The sequence below is a fragment of the Symsagittifera roscoffensis genome, chromosome 9, assembly GCF_963678635.1.
Source record: "Symsagittifera roscoffensis chromosome 9, txSymRosc1.1, whole genome shotgun sequence".
Taxonomy (NCBI): domain Eukaryota; kingdom Metazoa; phylum Xenacoelomorpha; order Acoela; family Convolutidae; genus Symsagittifera; species Symsagittifera roscoffensis.
This window is the reverse complement of record NC_087070.1, coordinates 46,252,690-46,279,030: the sequence shown is the minus strand read 5'-3', so window position 1 is coordinate 46,279,030 and position 26,341 is coordinate 46,252,690. Positions and strand designations below refer to the sequence as shown.

The 26,341-nt window shown below is 35.4% G+C and overlaps 1 protein-coding gene across 1 annotated transcript in view; it reads right to left on the bottom strand.

The window, feature by feature from the left end:
* Positions 1-558: 558 nt before the first annotated feature.
* LOC134854389 (uncharacterized) overlaps positions 559-26,341 on the bottom strand; it is a gene marked incomplete in the record, with an annotated part of 50,628 nt that continues 24,845 nt past the window's right edge. Inside the window, 2 exon segments of the mRNA XM_063870618.1 lie at positions 559-1,134; positions 8,700-9,216. Of these exon segments, the coding sequence (XP_063726688.1) occupies positions 806-1,134; positions 8,700-9,216 (846 nt within the window).

The following is a 26,341-nucleotide window of genomic DNA, read 5'->3' as shown; positions in this document are numbered from 1 at the left end:
GTAAAATTTGAAACTCGTGAAGTTTGAAAATAATATTATAACTTGAGCAGTTTGGCTTAAATTCGCCGTTGGTCAAGCTACGCGCGCGTCGCCGCTTCCTGGCGATCCGGCTCTAACTTTCTTATAAAGTCATATCCTCTGTTGGCAAGATTGCAACGAATAAGGCGGTGAGTATTTTGCGATTTGTCTTTCAAAACGAGTTGTTTGTTATTGTTAGTTCTTTTATTCCGAGTTTTTCTATTACGCCTAAAATCCTACCTTGTGTTACATGAAGGAATCCAAAAGCTCTGTTAAGTTTTTACAAAATTGAACTATTTAAGAAATCCTACATTTGAAATATGGAAAGATATCTATCAAGATGCAAAATCCATGTTTAACTAAAATAGAAACTTATCTGCTCAATGAGTAATCAGATTGATATTTTGTTTGATGAGTGAGTGCTATATAATTGAGCTTCTTGATGTCGAAAATAACTTCTCGCAGCAGATGTATCTACTTGCTCACTTGCATAATTTTCTTGCCTTTTGCCGATGCTTTCGCTGTTTAGGGTTTAAAACAGAAAACACAAAATATTGATCATTCTTGAATACTTATTGGTAAAAAAAACTTTATTACGACACTATAGATCAATTTAAAGCATTCATTAGAATAGGCCAATCCGAGTTGAGTTGAAGTTAAGAATTTGAAAGGTTGGAAGAAAAAAAGAAACATTGAAAACTATTCGAAAGAGCATTCTACAGTTAGGAAAATCTGGCATAGAATATCGCCGTTCCAATTACCCAGTTTATAGCAGCGAAGCTGGAACTTATTTGCTTGCGGGAGCTTCTTTGCGATAGTCAAAAATTCTCCTCGAAATAACACTGCAAATCGCTTTATTCAAAAATGCATGACTGGGAATGTTGATACCACGCACATAATGGTCAAAAAAGGTTGGAAATTGATGGTCGTACAGAATCAGAGGAAATACATGGGCATTACTTGATGCCGCCGAAAACGGCAAATCAGATATTCTGGCGACACTTTTGGACTCGAATGAAGTTTGGCGAAGTTTGCGTTCGTCCGGCATAATTTCAATCAAGCAGAAGGTTTCCAAAGGCATCTTCTGAGCTTCGTTCAACCCATGTTTGGATAATCCTGAAAAAAATCAAATCAATTTTTACTCCCAGAAGAAATAGACTGAGTAGAACATAATATCCCCCGACCTTTTATTTTGCATTGAAATTGCTTAGCGAAGAATTTATCGGCACATATAACGCTTTTAATCTAGCCATTAATCATTTTCTACAGTTTAAATTACACAAGCCAATTTTCTGGGCTATTTTGTTGTTCAGAAAAGAACTTTTGATTTTGGTCTTTGAGATTATTTGCCTGTTTTTTTTTTCAGGCAAAATCAGGTAACAATCACAAACTTTAGGTGTCAAATTAACGTAAAATGTCAAATTAAAGTCTTTTCGGTCTTAATTTTTTTAATAATAATAATGATTGTAGTTCCTGGCAATCGCAGAGGAGCTATCAGTAGGCCTTAACAGTCCTGTCGAGGATAGTCCATTTGTATTATCTCCCCATATTCCAGACAGTAATATTTTGCTGAGCGAAGCTGTTTTTTGCAAGTCAAGGCCGTTTTTTTTGCGTCTAGAACTTTTACGTGGTACCACTATTGCAGCCAAATTTGGTCAGGTTGTGGTAGACCTGAAGCTGGAGGTCAAGTGAGAGCTTGTCCTCACACACTATCATTGCCATGGCATGACATTGCAAGATATCATGACATTGCAGGACACGTTGACATTCGAGACTCTAGATCCGGAAGAGGTTCTAAAAAGGGCGATAAAAATCGAACACAGCAAGTAAACCACAATGGCTTTTCAAAAGACGAATGCTGCGGCTACAGGAGGAACAAGTAACAATTACACTTCGGGAGTGAGGATAAAACAAGAACCTGTAATGGCAGTTAGAAATTCGTCAGGAACGGCAAAGAATCAAAATAGAAGGGAAACAAATAAAAAGCAAAACAATATCAAGAACAACAACATGAAAACGAAACCATGTAACAGATAAGGAAGGGCGTTTGATCAGAGACATTTAAAAAATTGTTCAGCGATGGGAAAAACTGTAAGAATTGTGTTAAACCCAATCACTTTGCAAAAATGTGTAGATCTCAGCAAGTGAGTGAGGTTGCGGAAGAATCGGAAGGATCTGTAGAGGAATGCGATCAGATAAGTGAAAGTTCTGGGTCATGTAGTGAGTTCGAAGTTATGTCGATACAAACACGTCAACCGAAAAATGAAAGAATTTCAAAATATGTGAAGGATCCAGTTAATGAAATGTGGAACAAATCGAATGGAGAGACGATACAAGTCCAGAAAATCTATTCAATTTGAGACCCAACGTTGAAACGTGCAAAATCACTGAAGGCCATGGTACGAATTGATAATCAAATAATACAATTGACAGTGAACACGGGAAGTCCAGTTTCGTTTCTAAATTGGGCGGCGGCGAAGGAAATTATGGACAAATCAAGCAAAGTAAGATTCAATCCGTCGGAAAAACTGAATTTGCAGACCAAATTCGTTGATTATAACAAACAACCGATCAGTGTTTGGGAGCCTTAAAGACGAACCTTCGGTCGGCGGGCTGGGAGGTGAAAGGTGCTACCTTCCTGGTGACAGAACGTAAGACTAGATGCATCATGGGATTAGTTCTACAAGGACAAGTGGGAATAGTTACTACACAAAAACCAGCGCCAAAGGAACTTACGAGGTTTGACGTGCTCATGTGCGAGCAGTCAGAAGGTTGGAAAGAAAAGTTTTTCAATAAGTTCAAAAATTTATTTGAAAGACAAGGAATTTCAAAAAATCACCTTGTAAGTTCGAAATTTAAATATCCTTTATGTCCAATCCAAGAAAAAGGGAGAAGAATTTCAATTCACATACAGGATAAAGTCGAAAGAAAAATTGAGAAATTGTTGACAGAAGGTCATATAACAAAGCTTGATAAATGTACGAGGGATTGCTTTATTGCTCCGATTGTGATAACAGTAAAAAAGGACGACTCAATAAAATTGGCGTTGGACTCGAAACCAATGAATAGGCAACTGTTCGAAAATAAATACCAAATGCCTAACGTAGATGAGCTCATAGATGGAGTGAGCCAAATTGTTACGGAAAACAGAAGTGATATTCTCTATTTCACGGTGTTAGACTTGAAATATGCGTATAGTCAATTAAAATTAGATGCATTTACAGCTAAACAATGTAACTTTATTATTGTTGGCGGAAAAGCGACCGGTACATACAGATTTCTTACAGGGTTCTCTGGATTAGCGGACATGTCAGCCGAATTCCAAAAGGCCATGGACAGAACTATCAATCACGCTAAAAACACGTTCTGCTTTCTAAATGACATTCTCATTGTGTCGAAGGGAAAAGAAATGGAACATGAAGATCTGGTGGATGCAGTACTTAGAAAATTGGAGTTAATTGGTTGGGCCATCACCTCTCGGAAGCAGGGGTTAGTCCAAAATTCACTAAAACCGAAGCGATTATAAACCTAAATCCGCCGAAATCGCTTAAACAATTAAAGTCATTTCTGGAAAGTATAAATCACTTAGCTAAATTTATACCTAACGCAGCGAGTCTAACTGAGAAATTGAGGCCACTTCTTAAAGTAGAGAATCAAAATAGAAAGTTGAAAAACATGAAACTACCGGTAAAAAAGTTTGAGTGGGGTGATGAGCACACTGTAGTATTTGATGCCATAAAAGAGGCTGTAGCAAATATTGCAAAAGTACATTATTATGATGCCAACCGAGAGACTCGAGTTAAGTGTGACGCGAGCCATTATGGCTTAGGTGCTACTCTGGAACAACAAAATGACGAAGGTTTGTGGGTTCCAATCTCATTCGCATCTCGGTATCTAAATGTACAAGAAAAAAAATATTCAACAAATGAACTAGAGTTACTGGCAGTTGTTTGGGCAGTAGACAGATACGAACATTATCTTTTGGGAAAATCATTTACCATTGCAACAGATCACAAAGCGCTCACATCAGCGCTAGATGGTAACAAGTCGAATAAGACCTATCAATCTCGTTTGACCCGGTGGGTCGATCGATTGGTGCCATATCAGTTTAATATAGTTCACATTCCACGGAGGGACATGGGTATAGTTGATTACTTATCGCGTGATCCTTTCAATGATCCTTGGCCCGAATCAGAATTAGACGATAAGTTTGTAGTAGCGACAATAAACTCCTTTCATGAAGCATTAGACTGCATGAGCAGTAGGCTGAAAGGAATTGGGTTGCTCGACCGGAAGGAAAACGTTCTAGAATGTTCTAGAAGGAATGCAGAGAAACAGTCATCAAGTAATGGTTGCCATAGCAACCAAAACGGTCAAAAACTAACAAAGCTCGACCGGAACGAGAGAAAACAGTTTCCACGACTGCCAAAACAGCTAAACACAACAGTTAAAGTTAAACCGGTCACTTTTTCGTCAACTCAACGCAGCAAACAATCGTGCTCAAATAAATTGAAAATCGCGGAGAAAATTTTATCAAAAAATCAGAAGAAAAAAAACAGACTCAAGGAACGAGATGTCAGAAAAAAGATCCTACGATTGGTGGTCGGATACACCACAGGACTGGCGAAACGATGAACGAGAAGAGAGCCTCCTGGATCCAAAGTGGAATTGCTCAATGACAAACGCAAACGAACTTTCTGAAGAGGAGGAAATCACAGAAACACTACAGCGCACAAGAAAAATCATTCGGGGAGGCCGGAAAAATAGAGATAGCTCGGACAGTGAAACACGACAGGCATCACGAGTTAAATGGCAACTAGAACCAGAACAACAAGGAGAAGCAGATCAAAGACTACTTTCGTTCTGGCAACTAATCGGACGAGAAAGCAACATACCGGGGAACATTGATAGAGAGTTGGCGGCAAACACAGAAGAAACCAATGATAGCCCAGGAAATGGTCAAAGTTCAACTATCAGTAAACCAACTGCATCGGCGGAAAGAAAGCTCAGTGAGGTGCAGGTAATTGAGGTGGAGCTGACAACTACAGAGGAGATTGAGAGTGAAGAAGAAGTGTGTGCAATTGAACTACCGAAAACGTCCAGTAAATCGAAACTGCAGAAGCAGCAACAAGAGGAGGCCCTCGACAATTTATCAAAACTGTTTGATAAAAGTCTGCTAGCTGAATTAACAACCGAAGACACCTGGATGGACCGCCTTCGACTAATGATAGAAAGAGGAGACAAACAAATGGGACCATATACGAATCCATTGTGGTCACAGATGGCAGTGCAGGACGACTGCGTTTTGGTGAACAATCGCTTAGCGGTTCCAGTTCAGCTGAGACAAGCGGTTCTAAAGGGGATCCACAGAGGACATCCAGGCCAAGAGGCTATGTTAGGAGTGTCACAATACCTGTGATAGCCGCATATGAACAAGGAAATCGTGAATCTAGCGGAAGAGTGTCGTAGTTGCACCAGATATGGTAAGAATGTAAAATATCTTATTCCAAAAAACGCGTCGAAACCACTGCCACTGCTCACGCAGCCGGGACAGGAAGTACAATTAGATTACGCGGGGCCTATAGAAAGTCAAAAAGGAAAAAAATCTACCTTCTAGTAGCTATAGATCAATTCTCAAAATTTCCATCGGTGAAAGTTACGAAATCTACAAGTGGAAAGTGCACAGTAAAATTCTTGAGATCGTATATCGACACACATGAGATTCCGGAATCGATTCGCTCCGATCAATTCTCAGGTTTTAGGGGGAAAACTCTAAAAAGGTTTTGTTCGGAACTTGATATCGACCAGAAATTCTGTCCGGTGGTGGATCATCGAGGCTGTGGTTTGGTAGAACGAACAATACAAACTATAAAAAGAAGAATGGGGGTAATGTTACTCGAGGAAAATAATAAATCGATCGAATTGTGTCTCAGTATCATAATGCGAGATCTACGGTGGAACAAGCAGAAAACTATACAAGTATCCCCATTTCAAGCACATTTTGGCAGATTACCAAAAACAGAATTTAAAATTGTAAGGGATAGGTTTCTAAACAATTCTGACTATTTAGACAAACAACATTTCAAACGATCAGCATTGACGGCATCACAATTGAAACGCAGAATCAACCAATGAAGAGAGAACCTCAAAATAGTAAGAAATGGACAACTCAGCAGGGACACAAGACCATTGCATAAGCAGCAAGTAAATTCGGACAGGGACCGACAAAGGGCTAAAGCCCTAAAAGAACTACTGGAGGCGAATGCTCGCTGAAATCAAGAGAGAAGAGATGCTGCTAAAAACGATATCAGGCGAATTGTGGACGAGACCAGATTACTAAATCCTGTTTTACGGAAGGAGATGATATACTCCTGGGAGAAGGGATTCATCGAAGACAAAGAAACAGAAAAAAGCAAATCTCCGCCGAAGACAATTTTAAGAAAGGACCCGTTACGGAAGAGTGGACAGGCACTGATTAAGCAGCTGAAGGGGAAAATAGCATCTGAGACGGACTCGACCATTAAGACGACAACAGGCTCCATTTACCGGAAATCGGACAATGCACAATCGGGAACAACTCTAATACAGGAGAATCAGAGGAGTGAGAGTAAGAGCCCATCAGCAGAGCCCACGATAAAATATCAACGGATTAGTTCCCCTGAAGCACTCGAGGATATCGGGTCAGACGAAAAATTGTAATGAGATATGGAAATAGCTGATGCGGTGAATCCCATAGACCGTTTCCAACAGAGTCAAACAGTCGTAATTTCCAAAGACACGAATGCAGGAGGGGGTCTCAACTTAGCTATCAAAAGAGCAAAACCAAACTTGGCAGGTCCAAGTTCGCCAGCAGACGAGTGCGACAAAAAGAGGACGGACAAGAAAGTCAAGGAAAAGAAGACACAAAGCAAACAAAATAACGTTACAGGTCAAACTGCGACAGCAACGGCCCAGGGGCAGAAACAACCAACGTCAACGCTGGAGACGTTGGGTCAAAACACTCAGTCAAGTTCTACTCCAAAATCAAAACAGCGGACAAAATTGAAATGTATTGATTCCCAAACATCTTCAGCGGATATACTAGATGCATTCCAAAATCGAAATTTGGCACCACCTGAATGGGAGAAGTTTGCAGACCAATTACTGAAACGTGGGGTTCAAAAAGTCGCGGACGAGATTAGAGGAAATTCACAAACAATTTCGGAAAGAGACACCGCATTTGAACCGCCACAGGGATTCTCCGACGAGTCAAGTGCGGAGGAGTCGAGTGTTAGGCGAAGCTCCAGACAGACAAAGAATAAGGAGCCGAAACGTTTTGGTGATCCGATAAAGCACTCCATTAAGGAGATTTTAGAGAGTCTGACAGGGGGGCACTTCTCAAAACGGCACTTCAAGAATACCGTAGAAGGTTGAGAGACTTCAAGGAACGATGTGATAGGCCTGTGGAATCGAAAGTGAAAATGCTCGAACGACACTTATTCAGGCGAAAATTTGGTTATGCAACTCTGGATGAAGGAGTGGACTGGAACCCGAGCTGGAAAATAGAGCTGGAGGAAAACTGAAAAACAAATCATGAACCAATCTTTCAGTAACCCAAAAACTTTGTGCGAACTGAGTTTATTAAACTATTTTTAAAGATAAATTATCCCACATAGGTTGAATAATTTATTTTTACCGAGGGGGGTGTGTCATACTGCTACTGCAATAGCAGTAATTGATTATGTATGTACTACCAACCTGCGGTGCTCACTTATTAATTTTATGTTATATTCAAGGTCATAGTGTGTTGTGACATTGAAACTTAGGTGAGAGTTCAGAGTTTTCAATTTTGATCTATCTCTCAGTAACTAATCGAAAAGACAAAACAAAACAAAAAAGAGAAAACATAATTCAATTTATCAGAATTTATTATTGAATTACAATTAGTTTTTACTCGATACCGCATCGGATATCACATGGCGCAATCCAATTTTTTAAATCTAAACACACGAAAAAAATGAACGGATGGTTTTTTTTCGGATATGTTGCGGCTTTTTGGACTTTCTCGAATAGAATTCTTTTTTTAATTTACTCATCTTAGTTGATACTACCCTCCTCAACGTATTTTACGTGGAGATGTTTGACCCGGAAAAAAACTAAAGGAGTCAACAATATCAGGGTTGTATCTAGGATTTTCTCGAGAAGGGTGGGACAGATTTAAAAAAAAAAACTAAATTTTTTTTTCGAGTTTTTATCTTAGCTCGACCAAATTGATTTTTTGAGCTCTGCAAAATTACTATGAAAACCTCTTTTCGATCAAAATATCTGCGCCGCAGGCGTTTTTTTGAAGAAAAAACCTTAATTAAGGCGTTTTTGGGCCCTTTTTAGAAAATTTAAAACAAAAAATTGCGCACAAAAATAACTTTGTTTTCAGCGCTCACCCCCCTTCAAAGTTAGTATAAACAAGGCAAAAACATTATTCAAATTTACTTTTTTAAAGACTCATATTTTAATTTTTTGATCATAAATTAAGATTTACAAAGAACGAAATTACCATTTTTACCGCCGGAAATCTTCAAGTCATTTTCTAATTCGTCGTTTGTTAACCGACATTTTCATCGACGTTTGACTGATAATCGGATCATTTAGTGTTTTGCCCTGATAAGAGCAGTCTTGCTATTGTTTATGAAACTACTACTTACGGAGTTGGAACGAAACCGGATTGTTTGCTGCTGTTTGCGCTTCGAATATGTCATCCTCCTCGTCAATAGTTTTCTTCCCATTTTTCAGCCGCTGGCCAAGTTTAGCACTGGTGATTTCTTTCGTGACTGATAACAAGATCTCCCTTGGGTTAATAGGGCATTTATAAACACCACAAGATGGATGTTTTGACCTCAACTTCTGAATTTTTCCGCTCATTTGTAGAAACTCTTTCGTGAAAGTTAGTAAGAACACCAGCTTCGCGTTCTGTTGTTGAGTAAATGGATGGTTAATTTTCATCAGCTTGCTTTTGCTTTTAATCTTCATTTTTTCCCTGCAGAAATCGCAGTTAAAGCAAAGTGAAGATGATTGATTTGGGAAATTGATTTCATCGCTCGGTTCCGTTGAAACATCAGTGGCTTTCATTCGCGACATCAAAACATCTGACGATTTTTGATGATCATAAGTTGACCCAGTAGGCTGAGGGCTTGAGAGATTGTCTAAGTGACTCCCTCGCACCTAAAAGTTATACATTATGCTGCACTTGGAAGTAATTTATAAAAAGGTAGTGAGTTAGGACCGAAGTGTATAACTCATAGAGTAATTTCGGATAGGGTACACCGTCTGCTCGTCACGCTATCTTATTTTCGGCCGGATAGATTCGTGCAACTTCTTAGTCTAATACCGATCCTAATCTTACTCTTATACTATCTAGTCTCAGGTTGTTTAACTAGTCTCTCCTAGGCTCAATAGATCTAGGGTATACTGGTTTATTGCGGCAGCTGAAGTCTTCTTGGAGAGTCAACTAAATTTCTAAGTTAAATTCAAATCTCTGTGGTGCTGAAATTACAAGTAATTTCAGCACTTACAAATAAGTGGGTTGTTAGTTAGATGGATCACGATTGGTTAATATTAAAGACTTTACAGTGGTAAAATATCTAATTTATCCAATCATAAAATGTAGTTTAGATCAGGTTCCACCCATCCGGGTTTTACAGAGTTTTTTAGAATAGTCTTTCTGCAATTCAAAGGATGGATGATGGACGTTGGTATTTGGCGAACATCTTATTTCTTCTGGGTTTTCTTATTAGAGAAGTCCCAGATTCAATCGTTGTGTCTTCTCAAGACAACGACTGGGTTTTCGCAACAAACTCAAATCTGATTTCAGAATGGTTGGCTATGACTGGTTTTTCCGTTTCATGTAGAGAACTTCTTTTGTGTTTGACCTTGTCTGGGAATGGCGTGGAGATTGTGTGTGGAGGGGATGCCTGGTTACTCGGATCTGTACGTATACTTGAACATCGAGGTGGTCATTGTTCTAATTCAATGAAGTCCTTTTCTGCGAAGTCAAGTCGTACTCTAAATCCTTTGAAATGTGATTGTGGGCGGCATATTGATTGTGGTTGGCCATTCTTTTTCGAGTGTAGTGGGGTCATCTTGCCTTTGGATGTTCGTCTTTGGTGTTGTATGCTGATCTATATACTGCAAGATATAATTTACATTTTATACAATTTTTATTAGTTTAATGTTTTAGTTATGATTTTGGTTAGTTGTTTTCACAAAAGCTTTTTGTTTTAGTTCAGTTATTTTGAAGAGTTACTCACCCTTGAGTAGCTCTTATTAAAAATAGGAGTGTGGTCACAAAGCGTGGATGTAGCACGGTGGGTTAGGCCGGCTATAGAGCATGCTCAGGACGTCCTCTTCTGGTGGGTTAGGCCAGGAGTGGGAGTATGATTGCATGCGGTTTTTGTGAGAGGTCCTATTATGTGACAACGTTTTATGTTGGGTTTGTTGTGGTTTTTCTTATGTTTTGTTGGTTGTGTCCTTTTTTCAAAAATCAAATTGTTTTTGGTATGGGTTTGTCTTTCGACTTTTTTGTGTTTTATTATTTCATTCTTAGACTTTATAATAGTCTTCAAAAGAATAAATTATCCAGTTTTAAACTGGGTTAATCCGGTTTGGGTACCGTTGGTTTCCTTTTCTTAGTCATGCTGTTATTCTATGATTTGTGGTGTTTAGTAAGCTGCGTTGGTTAGTGTTGTTTAGTATATAATTCCTTTCCAACCGGGTTAAAGGAAAGTTTGAAACTTGTTATCGTGTGTTAGAGTTGTTGAGTGTGAAAGCTTGAAACTGAAATTCATTATTTTAAACAATTCTTCGTGGGCGAGCTGTGCGAGTGTGGATAGAATCTTTGTGCGAATGAATGGAATTATCAAAAGGTTAGTACTGCATTTTCGTTTTATCAATTTATTACATAGAAATGCAAATTTACTGCTAGTTGTTGGGGAAAATTAAGTTACAAATTTTCATCATTATTAGATTTACTGCATTTGGGAAAAAATTTATAAATTAAATTACTGCATTGGTATTATTTTTAGTGATTTGTTTGGTGCAAAAAATTAATAGAGTTTTAAACAGTTTGAAGAAGTTTTCAATTTTTATTTTCTTTTGTGAATTTTTCAGATGATCGTTGGATGAAGGCTAAAATTCTAAAGAAGACATGAATTAGGAATGGTTAGTTTCTAGTTTAAATTTAATTAGTTAATAATATGTATAATTCATATTTACCTGTTAGTCGTCGGGGAAGAAACCGTGGGGGAAGATGTCATGGATGAGATCTGAAGTTGTTAGTAATTTAGCTAAGATGCGGATGATATTTTTAGTTTGAAGCAGTGGCCAAAGCAATTGAAGTGCTTAAATGGTGGTTAGTTCTTCAGTGCCAACTGCAAACTCATAAGGTGTGTTTTGGATTAGATTATATAATTTGTGATTGAATTTAGTGTTGTGGATGAATTCTAAAATGGGGATTTCTATAGGTTGAACAAATTCGTGTGGGAGAAGGAAGGGTCGGGATTCCTCTGCGTTGAAGGTCTTGGTGATGGGACAAAAAATATACATTTGGGTTATGGGATCATAATTTCGAATAATACCATGAAGGTTAGTATCTTTAATGCAATATGTGAAGTTAAGAAAGAATGGTGAGGTGTATTTGGAATTGATGAATTGAAAATGGTGGTGTGGTTGTCTGGAGGGAGTGTGTAGGTCGAAGTGATTTTGGATAAAACGATAATATGTATATGTGTGAGTTTGTTTAGTGCGCAACATAATATCGTGTGAGCAGTGCAGATCTCTTTCATGTGGTGCAAGGAAATGAAAGGTTAGTGAAAAAATTTGGAAGCGTTCTTTAAAACTTTCGTAGGCTTGCGTGTCTGTTAGTGCTTCTGAGATGATGTGGTCAAATTTGCGATCAAATATATTGAGTGTAAATACATATGGTGTTTTAATGAAAAATTTTTCTGTGATTTGTGGGTTAGCGAAGCGGTCATCGTCTAAGAACTGATCTTGGTTAGTTCTGATGATGTTATGATCGTAATATTCTAGCGTATATTCGTTAGCTCGGGGTGCAGTGTATGTTTTTAGTGATTTTTTATATCCTATGTAAGTAAATTGTCTATGTGTTAGTGGTGTAGTGAGTCGATATAGCATGTCCTTATTTCGTTCTATATCGATGTGAGTGTTAGATAAAGGTAAGCAAAGGGGATTAGTAAAATGATAATATGAGGTCCAAGGAAGGGTAGGCATTAAAACGTGTTCGTCTACAAAGTTACGTGTTTCGTTAGTGTCGTGAGGGGTGTTTAAGGTGTATTGTGGAAATGAGGGTAAGGTGATAGCTAAAAATTCTTTTGTATTAGTGTGATTTGGGTGATTTATATATTCACGGGTTGTTCCTGGTTTTGCTGGGAAAGGATGGTTGGGGAACTTTCTTTTAAAAGTGCGGAAGGCTCTATTAGTGCTGAGTGAAGATTCAGTAGATGTGGATGATGGTGCTAATGATTCGGTATAAATTGAAGAGGGTGTAGGGGTAGGAGGGTTGGATGAATCTATTGTGGATGAAATTTGGTTTATGGTGGGGGTGTCAAGGTGGTAGGGTTGTTGTTGTAATGTAATAAAATTATCTAGTTCTGGGGAGATTTGGGGGGTATCTGGAGAATTGGATGATCGGTCTGAATGATATGAAGAATAGGTTGGAGTGACTTGGGAAGCATAAGAGGGTGTAGAATTGGTGGGGACAGGGTTATTTGGTGTCATTGGTTGAAAAGGGGGTTGGGAAAAAATTGAGGGGTTGGTGGGAAAATTATTGGATGGAGATGGTTCAGAGTCGGCAAATTCATCGGGGGTTTCAATATTCGGGTTATTGAGTTGTGATGTGGAGTATAAAACTGAGATGTGTGAATTAGTATCGGAATTCATGCCTGATGTTACATTACTGGTTGGGAAATCGGGTGGTGGGAAAGCAAAAAGTGGTATTATTGTAATTGGAGTAGTGAGGTTGGTTGGATGGGAATTTGAACGGTGTAGGGATCCAAGTTGTCGGCTCATCGTGGGCTAAAAAAATTATTATTTTGAGACTGAAAAGCGGTGGTATGGGGTTGTTCTATAATTTGTTCATAGGTATTTTCATCTTGTGAGTGGTGTGTCATTATATGTTGGATGGGACTTTGTGATATGGTTGGTCTTAAATTTGGATTATGTGTTATTGCTAAGTTTCGAAAATTACGTGGGACTAGGGATAATGGATGGTTATGTGGTAGGGGTGGTAACTGTGGTGCTGTTGGCGTTGTGTCTACATTGTTATGCTCTTCGTCGTATGTGTTCTGTCTTGTTGCTATTTTTGTGTTGTATTCTTTTATTTGTGCATCTAAAAGAATTTTGTTTATTGATGTAGAAAAAATTCCAAAAAATCCTGCAAATAGTATGCGTGCTACACTTGCTTGTCTATTGACTTGTGTGTGTATAGCACATGTGTTATAGATTCCTTTTAAGAGTGAAAAAAGAAATCCAATAAAGTTAAACATTGCGTATAAAATAGTCAATTTTTCTAAGATGTAGTAGGGCCATCCTAGAAAATCAAGAATTTCATTCTTGAGTGTAACAAAGCTAAAAATATTGATAGGTGATATATCTTGGGGACGGTATTTTTCACCGTTAAGATATATATAATCTTTAATGTCTTTAAAATATCCGCTATAGTCTTGCGTATAGATGTCTGCAAATCCTGCGGTTTCGGCAAGTTTGCGTAAGTTTTGGTCAATTGATTGTCTTTGTATTGTGTCCATTTGTGTTAATAATTCTTGGAATTGTTGTGTTCTAATGTGATGTTGAATATCTGATTTTGAGTATATTCCTATTGATTGTAAGTCTATATTTGGGTTTCGAGCGATAGCGCGAATGCTTTCTGGTGAAAATTTTTTGAGTGATTGCATTAATGTGGGATATGGGGTGAGAAGGTAATATTTATCTTCATCAGGGTTTAGTTGTACTACATTATGGCTATTTTCTGATCCACATGGGACTGCGGTATCCCAGAAATAGGTTCTTCTTGAAAGTGTGTCAACGAAATGTACTTTATTCTTATAAAAGATAGGGATTCTTTTATAGCATCGTTTGTCTTCAAAAACGTATAGTGGTGATACTTTTTTGGTACAAGTATAAAACCATAAAATGTTTCCTTCGTAGTCTAAAAAATTTGATCTATTTCCTGATAGTAAATATCCTGCGTAGGGTATTTTTAATACTGCTAGTGCAAGTGATTGTAATATTTGTGTTCTTTCTAATTCGCATAGTTGGTGTAGTGTTTCTAATTCGGAGAGTTTAAATGTTTAAATGTTTAAATGTTTCTAATTCTTGAAAAATTCGGCTAATCGTGTAGTCTAGTTTCATATCTAAGTGAATATCATAGTGGATATTACCGAAAAATGTACTATTCATTAGTGATAGTTCTTATAAACGTGTACTTTGATCGTCTTGGGGCTTTAAATGTCCACCAGGTTGACCTGTATTTTTTTGAAAATGAACTGGTATGTATGATGTTCCTTCGTTTAGAGGATGACCTGTTGCATATGGGTCGATTTTTACTTTTCCAGTGGTCATGTCGAATCCTTTTTCGTATTCAACTAATATCTCGGAGTATTGTGTTTTGTGAAGTGGATTTCTGTATTTACATGCAAGTTCTGTTTCTTGATATATTTGAAAACGTGTCAATTTAATTTCTATATTGTCTATGTTTCTAAAATTAGAAATTAGTTTTCGTGATGGATGGACTTGTTCATATGGAATTGATTGTATAAAATATTTTTCGTGAAATTTTATCATACGAGCGTGTATTTTTGCTACTTGAAATGTTGTACATGTGTCTTCGGGGAACCAAACAATTGTTGCTTGTGTTCGTGTTGTAGGGTCACAATAGCCTTGATCGTTTTTACAAGGTAATCGAATTCCTTGATAGATCATTGTGTTGTCTGATAAATCGCGTGTGAGTTGTATTTTTTCGAGTTGTATTTTCCAATCAAAAAACATGATTTCTTGATATCCTTTATTTTTTGTGTCTGCTTTGCAGTTTGATGGGTCATTTATACCAATGTGTGGTATCCAGTGTTTATCGTGTATATCATAAGTTAATCTTCCGTGTGCGCCGTTGTATGGGTATTTTTCATCTAATTTTACATGTCCTTGATATCTTTCAAGTTCTGCTTGATGTACAGAATCTGCAAAAACTTGGAAATATACTAGTTTTCTATCTGTGTTTTTATTTCTTGTGATATTTAGTCTGAGTAACTCGTTTTTACAATCTTCGGGATTGAGATGTAAAAGTCGTTCTATATTACTCTGGTAGAATGATTCATGGTCAAGTCGGTTTTTATTTCCGTTTGAGACTTGTGAACAATGTACTTTCTTTTCAGAAAATGTTGCTGTGAATTTATATCCTATAACTGTTGTTGCTCGGGCTTTTGAGTAAAGTGTTGCGATTACATTTGTAGTTTCTATGGCTTGTGGTTCTGTTTCGCATTGTGATACTTGATTTATTGCATATTTGTGTAGTGTTTTTTGTTCGTTTTCTTCACAATCGTAATGTGTTACTAATAAATCTTGGGGTCCTGTGCGGGGGGAAAGGTTTATGTTTTCATTTGAGGTTATTAGAAAAAGGAGTTGGAGAAAAAATAAAATTTTTAGAATATACATGTGTATGACAATCCTGAGTATGGGTTATAAAATGTGATGTAACCAATTGTCTTTTTGGTATATCTGTCGTATTTGTATATTACTTCAGTTGTTATAAATGGTGGTGGTAGGGATTGAGCTGTTATATTTGGTGGATTTAATGGATAGGGATGTTGAGTAATGTTGTTTAATTTAACCGTGATTTCAAATTTTAATTGTAGACTATTTTGTTGGAGTATTTGGATGTTATGAGCACGAATGTCTTCGTGAATGTCTTGTCTATACTGTAGTCTGTTTAGTGCCCAATTGTGGAGTCGGTTACTTTCTAGGTGTTGTCCAAATAATGGTGGAGGTGCTGTGAATGTATTCCAGTCTAGTCTTAAAGGAATATTTGTTGATGATTGTTCTCGATATCTAGCGTCGAGGTTATTTGGGAAATTTAAGTTAAAAGGTGGTGGTGAAATCTGGCTTATTGATGGTGTTGATGGTAGTGATAATGTTTCTGGTAGTGATGAGGATGTTGTTGTATCCGTAGAAATATCTATTGGATCATTTACTAAATTTAGTTCACCTTGTGTGAATGAATGTGTTGTCCAATATGGTAGTCGTGATGCTTGGTTTGGGGGGTTAAAAGGATTTTCACGTATTTGTTCAGATGTTGGTGTTGAACCTAAGTAATCCGATGGTAGGCTTGAGGTGCTACGTTGTAAAAGAAGCGTAGGGGTTTCTGGTAATATACCAATGGGGTTTTCTGGAGTGTTTTGTGATGGGGATTGAGGTATATTAAAATGAACTCGGGGAGTTTGAAAATTTCTGTTTCGTCGAGGATGTATAATTTGTCTATTTATTTCGACTGTATTTTGGTTTTGACTAGGATTTCTTATTCTACTTAATTCTTGTGGTAGTGTTGGGTATAAGTTATGGTTCGCTTAGAGGTGCTTGTCGTTGAACTGGTTCTAGTGGTTCTGATAAGCGAGCGTGTCGTTCTTCAAAGGTATATGGGTTATCTTGAAAAGAAATTCGTGTAGATGTTTGGGGGTTTTGGGTAGTTGAAAGTGGTGTCAGGTTTTCTTGGGATGATGTCGGTGAAGACTGACTATGTGATTGTTGGGTAGCAATTTTTGATAGCTTTTTTGGTCTATTCTTTTAGTGAAAAAGTTTATGTTTTTTATAGTATTCTTCTAAAAAAAGAATTAGGAGAATTGTTGCTAGGGCGAATGTGATGATTGCCTTTTTTATACATTTGCATATTGTCAAGATGAGGGATGATAGAAATGTTATAAAAATTACAAATAGTAAAAAAATATCGGTTCTACTAAAAATGGTTCGGATCATTTAGATAAGTTTTGTGAATCGTACCTGTGGATATAGTCAATAGCTTTTGAAAGTTGGAGGTATAGTTCAAATAGGGAAAAGAATATTAAAAAAATATTGCAAAAAATGATTAAGATTATTACAAAAGATTCAAAGATATCAAAAAGAAATGTTATAAAAGTTTTAAGTATCGTAAAAAATTGTTTGAGGTTTGTGATAATTATAGTGACTGATTGAGAGAAGAGCATTTACGAAATGACTTCTTGATCTAATACTTTTTGTTGTTTGGGGCAATTTTCAAGTGTGGTCGGATTATTTATTGGTTTTTTGACAAGTGGGTTGAGTTTTGTGAAAAATTGTTGGGGGCAATTTTTATGGTGATCGGGAGGTCTTCTTTGTCTTTATTTTCATTTGTCAAATGATCTGGGGTATTTTTGAGATTTTTATACTTTAGGCTAATTAAAATGGTCGTTCTTTTACTTTAGGCTAATTTAACATATTTGTTTGGGGGGTATTTGAGGGCTGAGTTGGGGAAATATTGTTGATCTTTGGTTTATTAGATAAGGGAGGGTTATGATATTATGGTGATATTTATTTTAGTTGTCAAGTTGGAGTGGTTTGCTTATTTTTGACCTGGAGGTCGTAAAGTTATAGTTATAGATATGCCTGGAGTTTAATATCGTTCGTCTAGTTGGTTTGTGTTAGAGTTAGAGAAGGTGACGGATTGGATGAATCCTATTGGCTAATTATGAAATAGAATCGCTGCGTGTTTGTCAGCATGTTATTTTGAAAAATGAAAATTCAAAATGTTTCAAAGGTCTAAGATTGTGAAATACAAAATTAAAGTTGTTTTTGAAATTCGGCTTTCTTTAATATTTTAGATTGTGGGATGAATAATTTATAATTTTTACGTGGTTGGTTTCTAAGTCGTGAAGACTCTCTATGTTCTGATTTGTCGATTTGTTCTTGGGGTATTATTTGTTCTGTCATTTTTCTATTTTTTCTTTCTTTTTGAGATGTATTTTGATCTAGATTTTTTGTATTGTTTTTTTGTGGTGGTTGATTTTGTTATTTGGTTTTTGAGGTGAAAATCTTTTTGTTCCTTTGTTTTATTCTTTAGTTGACATTTTTATTCTTTAGTTGACATACTATACAATCATTGCATAGTACTTTTATCCAAATTGGTGCATTTGTAAAATAAAAGTTTTGTATGAAATTTGAATATGTTTTCTCTGATCCAGAGTGTCCTTTAACGTTTTGTGTATGTGAAATATTAAAAGCTATGAGAATCATGCTTAAAGGGAGACAGGGAACTGTAGATTCATTTAATTGGTATTCTAGAAGGTCTGTGTTTTCGTTAATTGTTGTTTTATTAAATTTTCGAAAATATCGGAGGAGTGTTTTATTTCCTAAAATAGTTGTATCTGCCTTGACGGGTTTAGTTTTATATTTGTGACATGATTTTAGTTGTCTAATTACTGGGTCAAGATTTTGGTATAGTTTCAGTGTTGAAATTGTAATTGATTCTGTTGGGGGGAGAAAAATGTTTTCTATTTCTGATTTAAATAAGGGTATTGTATCAAGTGGGTCATGGAGGTCAAAAACTTGATTTATTGTGTATTTTGAATCGTTTGTTTGTGGTCCTGATAAATTTATTTTATCAGTTAGGTTTTCTTTTTCAATTAGTGGAAAAAGGTCTTTTTTATGCGAGTGTTGTTTTACTCTTTTTTATTGGGTGTTATTTTTTATCCATTGTGAGTATGGAATTGGTTTAAAAGTTGATGTTCCAAGTAGATCAACTTCGTAGTGGTTATTTTGACAATCTAAATAAAGTGGAAAGTGTTGTAGATTATTTATCTGTGATTGTTCAACGTCAGTTTTTACTGCATATTTGCATTCTAGTCGGGGTGATGTTTCGTTTTTTGCAAGGTAGAATTTTATGTTTTTAGGTATTTCAACTGTAGTTTTACGTGTAAGTAATTCAGGTGGTGTATTTCGACTTAATGTGTCTGGTAATGCAAGATTTTTTCCTGCTGTCCAAACTATATGTAAGTTTGGAAATTTCATTAGAATTAATTGAAATCTGTAAGCTCGGTGATTTGGGTTGGATTTTTGTGTGAAGAGAAAAATGATTGGTTTGTGATCTGTGAATAGAACTGTTGGATGTTTTGATCCAAGTATCAGAAATTCATATTCTGTAAGTGTATAGATTATGGCTGTACATTCTCTCATTAGGGTTGAGAGTCTTAGCTCTGCTTGAGTGAATAATCGAGAATTTGCTGATATAAGGTTCATTTTGTTTGTACCATTATGTGATTGTAATAACGCTGCGCCGATGCCAAAGTTCGAAGCATCGCACATTGCGTAGAATGGTTGATTTGGATCTGGAATTGTATTCGAAATTTGTTCAGTTAGAAGTTTTTTAATTTCTTCAAATCGTGCTTGATGTTCTGTATTCCATTCAAAATTGTTTTGCTGTCTAAGTATATTATAGAATGGTCTTAGATATAATTGCATTTTATAAACATATTTGCTTAAAAAGTTTAGCATTCCAAGGAATTCTTGGATTTTCTTTTTATTTGTCGGTGGTTGGAGTTTCTGAATAGCGTCAATGCGTGATTTTAATGGGGTGATTGTTTTTCTTTCTATATTATGTCCTAAGAATTTTACTCGTGTTAAAAAGAAGTGTGATTTATCGGGGGCGGCCTTCAGATTTTCGTTCTGAAGTATTTGGTGATATTGTTCTAAAACATTGAACATTTCTTCTTTAGTCTGTGATTGCATAAAAACATCGTCTAAATAGGTGATTGCGTTTTTCTTGAGTATTAGTGGTCGAAAAATTTTGCTCATAAAAGCTGAAAATGCTGCTGGTCCTATGGATATTCCATAGAATAAGCGGTTGAATTCATACTGTTGTTTTCCAATAACAAATTGTGTTAAACGTCGCGATTGTTCATCTAATGGCATTTGATTGTATGCACTATTCATATCTGCGGTTGTAAAGTATTTTCCGTTTATTTTTGTTAAAATAACTTGTATTGGTTCAATAGGCCAATTACACTTTGATTCATCTATGAGTGAGTTGAGGTATCTAGCGTCGAGAACGATTTTTAATGATTCTCCTTTGGCTAGAATGATAACAGGGTTGATAAATGTGTTACCTTTTGGTTGTTCTTCTTTATTTACTGGTGATATAATGTTGTATTGTTCTAAAATGTCGAGTAATCTGTTCACTTTATCGTGTAAGTGAATTGGTACTTTACTTGCTCTTTGTTTTTTGAAAACTGCATCTGGTTTTAATGGGAGATGTAGTGATGAGCTGATTTTGCCAACATCAAATTTGGATGTTGCATAGACTGATGAATATTTGATTAGCTGTTTGGCTAATTTATCAAATTCGTCTTGTGTTATTTGTGAATGTTGGAAGTTAAACATTGTTAAAAATTTCTGTTGATTCTCTGCGTAGTTACTTATGTTGAATGTAGGTTTGAAATATGGGGTTTTTGTGAAATAATCCGTATTTCTTTTTTTGTTACTTATTATATTATTTATGGATAATTCTTCATTAAGAATTGTGGATTGACAAATATCTAATAATTGGAGTATATTATTTACGCGATATTCTTTTTCGTGTATTGGTGATATCGTAGCGTTGGTTTTGCAATAGCCTAAAAGTCCTAAAGGTAATGTTACTTGATAGGGTGTATTGTTGTATACATGTAGAGATATAATATCTGAATTCGAGTTTTTCAAATGTTTTATGGATGAGATTGTGATTTTGAAAAATTTATGGATAGGTTTGAATTCAAAATCTGACATATAGAGTTGTTGTTTGTTTTGTTTTTTATCATATTGGTGAACTTGTTTTATTGAAAAATTGTATATGTTTCCTGATAGTGGTTTCAGGTGTTTTCTTTGTTGGTTATATATTGGATAAAATTTTGAAAAGAATGGTAGTTGTTTGTTTAATTTTTGGAAAAATGTTAGGGATGTGTCTTTTGTTTTTGTGTATTTATCTTTGATTAGTATTTTACTGTTTAATATGTTGATTGTTGGTATATATTTAGAGATAAATGGTATTCCAATGATATTGTGTTTAATATCAGTGATATGGAATATTTGTTTAAATGGTTTAGTTAAAATTTTATTTTGCTCCATTGTTCTTGTGGGGAGAAGAAATAATTGAATTTTTCCATAGTTTACCAATGTTGATCCTTGTGCTGTTGCTAGTTTACTGGAGGTTTCAAGAGGTGTTAGCTTTGGGTGTAAGGTTTTTATTTCATTCCATGTGGGAATGTTTATTATATTTGATTCTGCTCCTGAATCAATTAAAAAATCAATTTCAAGATCTGGTGGTTGAAATTTTTTGCTTCTTGGACTTTCTAAAAGAAATGGTATTGTCCAAATTTTTTCTTTGGGTTGTTCTTTTTGTATGTTTTGATAGATGTGATTTGTATTTAAGCATTTTGTCTTGTCATTCTCATTGGGTTGATTTGTAGTGTTAATTTCGTTTGTTTCTTGTGTTGTTTGTGTAGAATGGATGGGTTCAATATAATAATTGTGAAGGAGTTCTAATTGATTTTCATATATATGTGATGAAAAAGGTTGTTCATATATAATAGGTTCGTAATCATTTTCAACTGCTATCATATTTATGGAGATAGTGTTTTCTGTATCACTTTCTGATTCTGATGATTCACAGTTTATTTGATTCAGTTGTAGTTCGTTATTTCCTGTGTCATCAATACCTGGAGGGTCTGATGTTGTTTCTGGGTTTGATTGTATTTGATTAATATTTCTTTGATGTTTAGGTGTACTACTTCTGTGGCGATTGTTAGAATTATTATAATGGTTATTATTCCTGTGTGGTGATTGGGAATAATTTCTATAACGATTATTATAACTTGAATGTCGATTTTGTGAATTATTTCGTGATCTGTTTTGGTAATTATTGTTTGGTCTGTTATAGTTTGATCTATTATATGAGTTATTCCTTGATCGATTGTTCGGGTAATTCTGGTTTCGGTTGTTTGAATAACTTCTATTCCGATTATTGGAGTAGTTTCTATTTCTATTGTATGATGAATTTCGTGATTGATTGTTTGGATAGTAATTATTTCTTGATTGGGAATTAGATCTAGAAACAAATCGTGTTGTATTTGAATTTGATCTGGAGTAGTTATTTCTACTATTTTGTCTATTGTATTGATTTTGTGACGAATTTTGTGTATTACTTCGTTCTGGCGATCTTCCTCTATAACTTGAGTTATGTGGTGATTGATTTCTCGTGTAGTTGGTATTGCTCGGTAGTGGTTTTCCTGAACTGTTGTTGCTGTATACATTTTTGTTTGGTAGATTTTGATCTTTCTTCATGTATTGATAGAATGATTTATTTGGTTCTTTATATTTTTGAGGTTTATTTTGATTGTCTTGCTGTTTTTGTCTTCATTCAGAAATACTATGTCCGTAACGTCGGCAATAATTACACCGTTTTTTGAAAGATGGTTTGCCTTTAAAGTTTGGGTGTTTTTCGTAAATATTGAGTATTTCAGTGATTTTTTCAACGAGGTCTGTATCTGATTCCTGTATATTGTTGATACTTGTGGTATTTTATTTTGCATTTGCGTCGGTTGATACGAGTGTGTGATCATTGGGTTTTGTTGCTGAATTGGTTGAAAATATTGTGTATTAATTGGGTTTTGTTGCTGAATTGGTTGTTGATTTTGTGTATCTATCGGTTGTGGGGAAAAAATTCTATGATTTATATGTGGTTTCTGTACTCCTTGTCCACGATATTCTTGATTATATGGTGCAAATATATCTGGTTGTAAAAAATCATCATCTGAGGATAAGTAATCCATTTGATAAGATGTTTGTTTTTTATTTTTATTTTGTTGAAAAAATGGATAGTTTTCACTACGATCCTGTGAAGGATGTAAATTTGTTTGAAAATTTACTGAATTAGTTTGTGCTATTGGGTTATCCCAGTTTCGAGATCTTGTGTAATTATTAAAATTTTTTCGTGGGGGATAATTTGTTTTTGATGGATGTGTGTAATTATAATTATGTTCTGCAAAATTGTTTCTAGTGAACGTTTTACGTGTCTTTGACGGTATTGTCATGGGTCTGTATGTCTGATAATCCATGTTTGAATATTTTGGGGCAACCGAAGGTTTAACGGTTGATTGTAAGGTTACCTGTGTTTGTGAAGGGTTTGTATTTCTTGGTGTTGTTAAATTTGGACGTATCGGTGAAATGCTTTGTTGTGTAGTTGTTGTTTGTACGATTTCTTCCTTTATGAAGTGTGATGGTGTCTGGATATCTTGCTGGGTGAGATTTCTAGTTCCATTGAGGTTTTCATTGTGTATGATTGTGGAGTTTAAACTATTATTTTGCATATCAGGTAAAAATGTATTATAGTTTAATGGTGTTGCATCAATGGTTAATGGTATTACTCTTACATAATCTCTTACATAAGATATCGTACTTATTGCTTGACTTGAGATTGATTGTGGGAAGTTTATGAATGCGGGATGAGACCATTCGGGGTCCCAAACATAGTCTGACTGTTCTGTGATGGCAGTATCATCGTTTGAGTTTTGAGGTCTAAAATTTTTTCTTGCTTGTGAAATTAAATCTAGATTATGTGTGGAATAATCTATTATAAACCATGCCAAGATTTTTTGTAAGTCATGTTTTGTATGTTGTGAAACATCATCTTTAGTGAAATTTTCTTTAATTATATTTAGAAAACTAGAGAATAGTGTGATTTCATGTCGTACTCTTATATGTTTAGATGTTTCTGTCGGTGAGACATTTGAGATTGGGATTTCGTTTTCTAATATCGAGATATAACTATATATTATTGCAAAAACTTCATTGGTGATTATGGAGTTTGCTCTTTGTGAGTTATGATATTGTATGATTTTTATATATTCTGAGAATACTTTTGAGAAATCTAAATCAAGGTCGTCTGTTTGAATTACATATTTGCTGTGATTCTGGTTTGGTGAGCTGAATTGTATGGAGTAGATTCCGTATTGTTGTGTTAAGTTGCATATATCTTTCAAATAGTGATCGATAATTTGTCTTTTGATTTTTACATCTGGGAACTCTGTTTTACATGGACTGACTCCGGGTTCAAACAAATTTAAGAGTAAATTTTTGCAAAATATGTGCTGTCCTCTATCTGTGGTTGCATCTACGATAAAGGGGAAGATATCATCATCATCTGGACTTTCTTCACCTGGGGTGTGTGTTGAGCTCATTTTTTCGTTTGATGACTGTTAATATGTAACTATCGATGTGTCTAATTGGTTGATTCTAATTGTATAAATGTACTGGTTTGTGTTTATATTGTTTTTTTATTCTTCTTTTTCCTCTTTTTGATGAATTTGAAGTTGTTTCTGAGTCGGAAAAATATAATTGATCGTGAATGGGGCAATTTTTATCTATAGATTCTTTTAATTTATAAAGTTCGTCTAAACTGCTGGTTTCTGATTCTGAAAATACGTTTCGGTTTTTGGAAAATCTTTTTCGTGTTATTTGTCTTTGTTTGGTTATTATTTTTCTTTTTAATGTTTGTCGTTTTGCTCTGATATATCCAACTGTTTGTGTATGAGGTGTGATTACAAGATCGTATTTTTTGTTATCTATTTCACAATTGTGTAAAACGATTGTTTGTTTATTTCCTAGGTTTTTAAATGACATAAGGTTTAGGATGACGGATGCAAAAGGTTGTTAAATGATTTCTATTTTCTTAGACTGTTAGTCCTTACGATTTTTTGGTTAGCCTAACCTGGGTCTATTTGTTCAGGGTTGGGGAGAAAAGTATCTCGATTCCGAAGAATGATTTTTTACTTTCTCGTGGCTAGTATAAGCTAAGGTGTTAACTTACTTAATCTTACTTAAGGGTAGTGATTGTGTTCAGGGTTGGAGAATAGTAAATCGATCCACAAGGTTCAGGTATAATTAGAACGCGAGTAGTTCGTTAGATACTATTTTAAACTTACTAAGTCTAAGATTTATCCTGGGTCTGGTAAGAGGGGGGATCAAGTGAAGGATGAATAACCGAAGTTCTTCACTGTTTATCCTAATTTGAATGATTAGTTTTATTCAAAAATTTCTGTTAGTCCTGGGTTTTTAGAAAGGGTTGGATAGTGAATCGACGTTTGAGGTCGTTAGACACTAGCTAAGTGGGTGGGGGAGAACAAAATTGTTCTTTTTGATCCAAGGATAGGCCTTGATGATCAAGTTTTAAATGTAATTAAATAGAAAATAATTTAAGATCCAAGGATGAGCCTTGATGATCTGGTTTTAAATTTAAGTGAATTTAAGTTTAAATCAATTTAAATTTGTGTAGAGAAAAGATTTAGTAATTTTATGATATTAGTGAGCTTATGAATGCTGTGATGTTTAGGTGATGAAGTTGGATCAACAGGATGATTTATGATTACTTAACCATTTATTGTCATGCTACTAATTTTTATTTTGATTTTTCAATAAATATTTTTCAAACATGTTTTGTATATTACTGCAGAATTTAGGAAAACGATCTGAGATCTTTTTATCAATCGTTATTGTATATTCATAATTTTGTTTAGCGCCTGAAATGATTTTGAAGATTGACTTCAATATTTTATGTTTGTAAATGAAAATCTAAATTCATTGCTAGTAGTATTCTAAATACAAAAGTTTGTGTTGGCTTTTGCCGAACTATCATATAACTATATGGTAAGTTTCTGCTTTGTCGTCTCTCGTCTCTGGTTCGAGGTCTTCTTGCAATTCCGGGTAGTTCTCTTATCGTTCGGAATATTGGCTTTGATCTATTGAGTCGTAGAGACATTTCGATTAAATTATCGTCGTGTAACATTTTAAAAATGTTTTGTCTAAATTCTAATCTATTTTTTGGTTAATTCTAAGCTATTAAGGTCTTGTTCGAGACTTATGGTCAAACCAGATGAGTTAGGACCGAAGTGTATAACTCATAGAGTAATTTCGGATAGGGTACACCGTCTGCTCGTCACGCTATCTTATTTTCGGCCGGATAGATTCGTGCAACTTCTTAGTCTAATACCGATCCTAATCTTACTCTTATACTATCTAGTCTCAGGTTGTTTAACTAGTCTCTGCTAGGCTCAATAGATCTAGGGTATACTGGTTTATTGCGGCAGCTGAAGTCTTCTTGGAGAGTCAACTAATTTCTAAGTTAAATTCAAATCTCTGTGGTGCTGAAATTACAAGTAATTTCAGCACTTACAAATAAGTGGGTTGTTAGTTAGATGGATCATGATTGGTTAATATTAAATACTTTACAGTGGTAAAATATCTA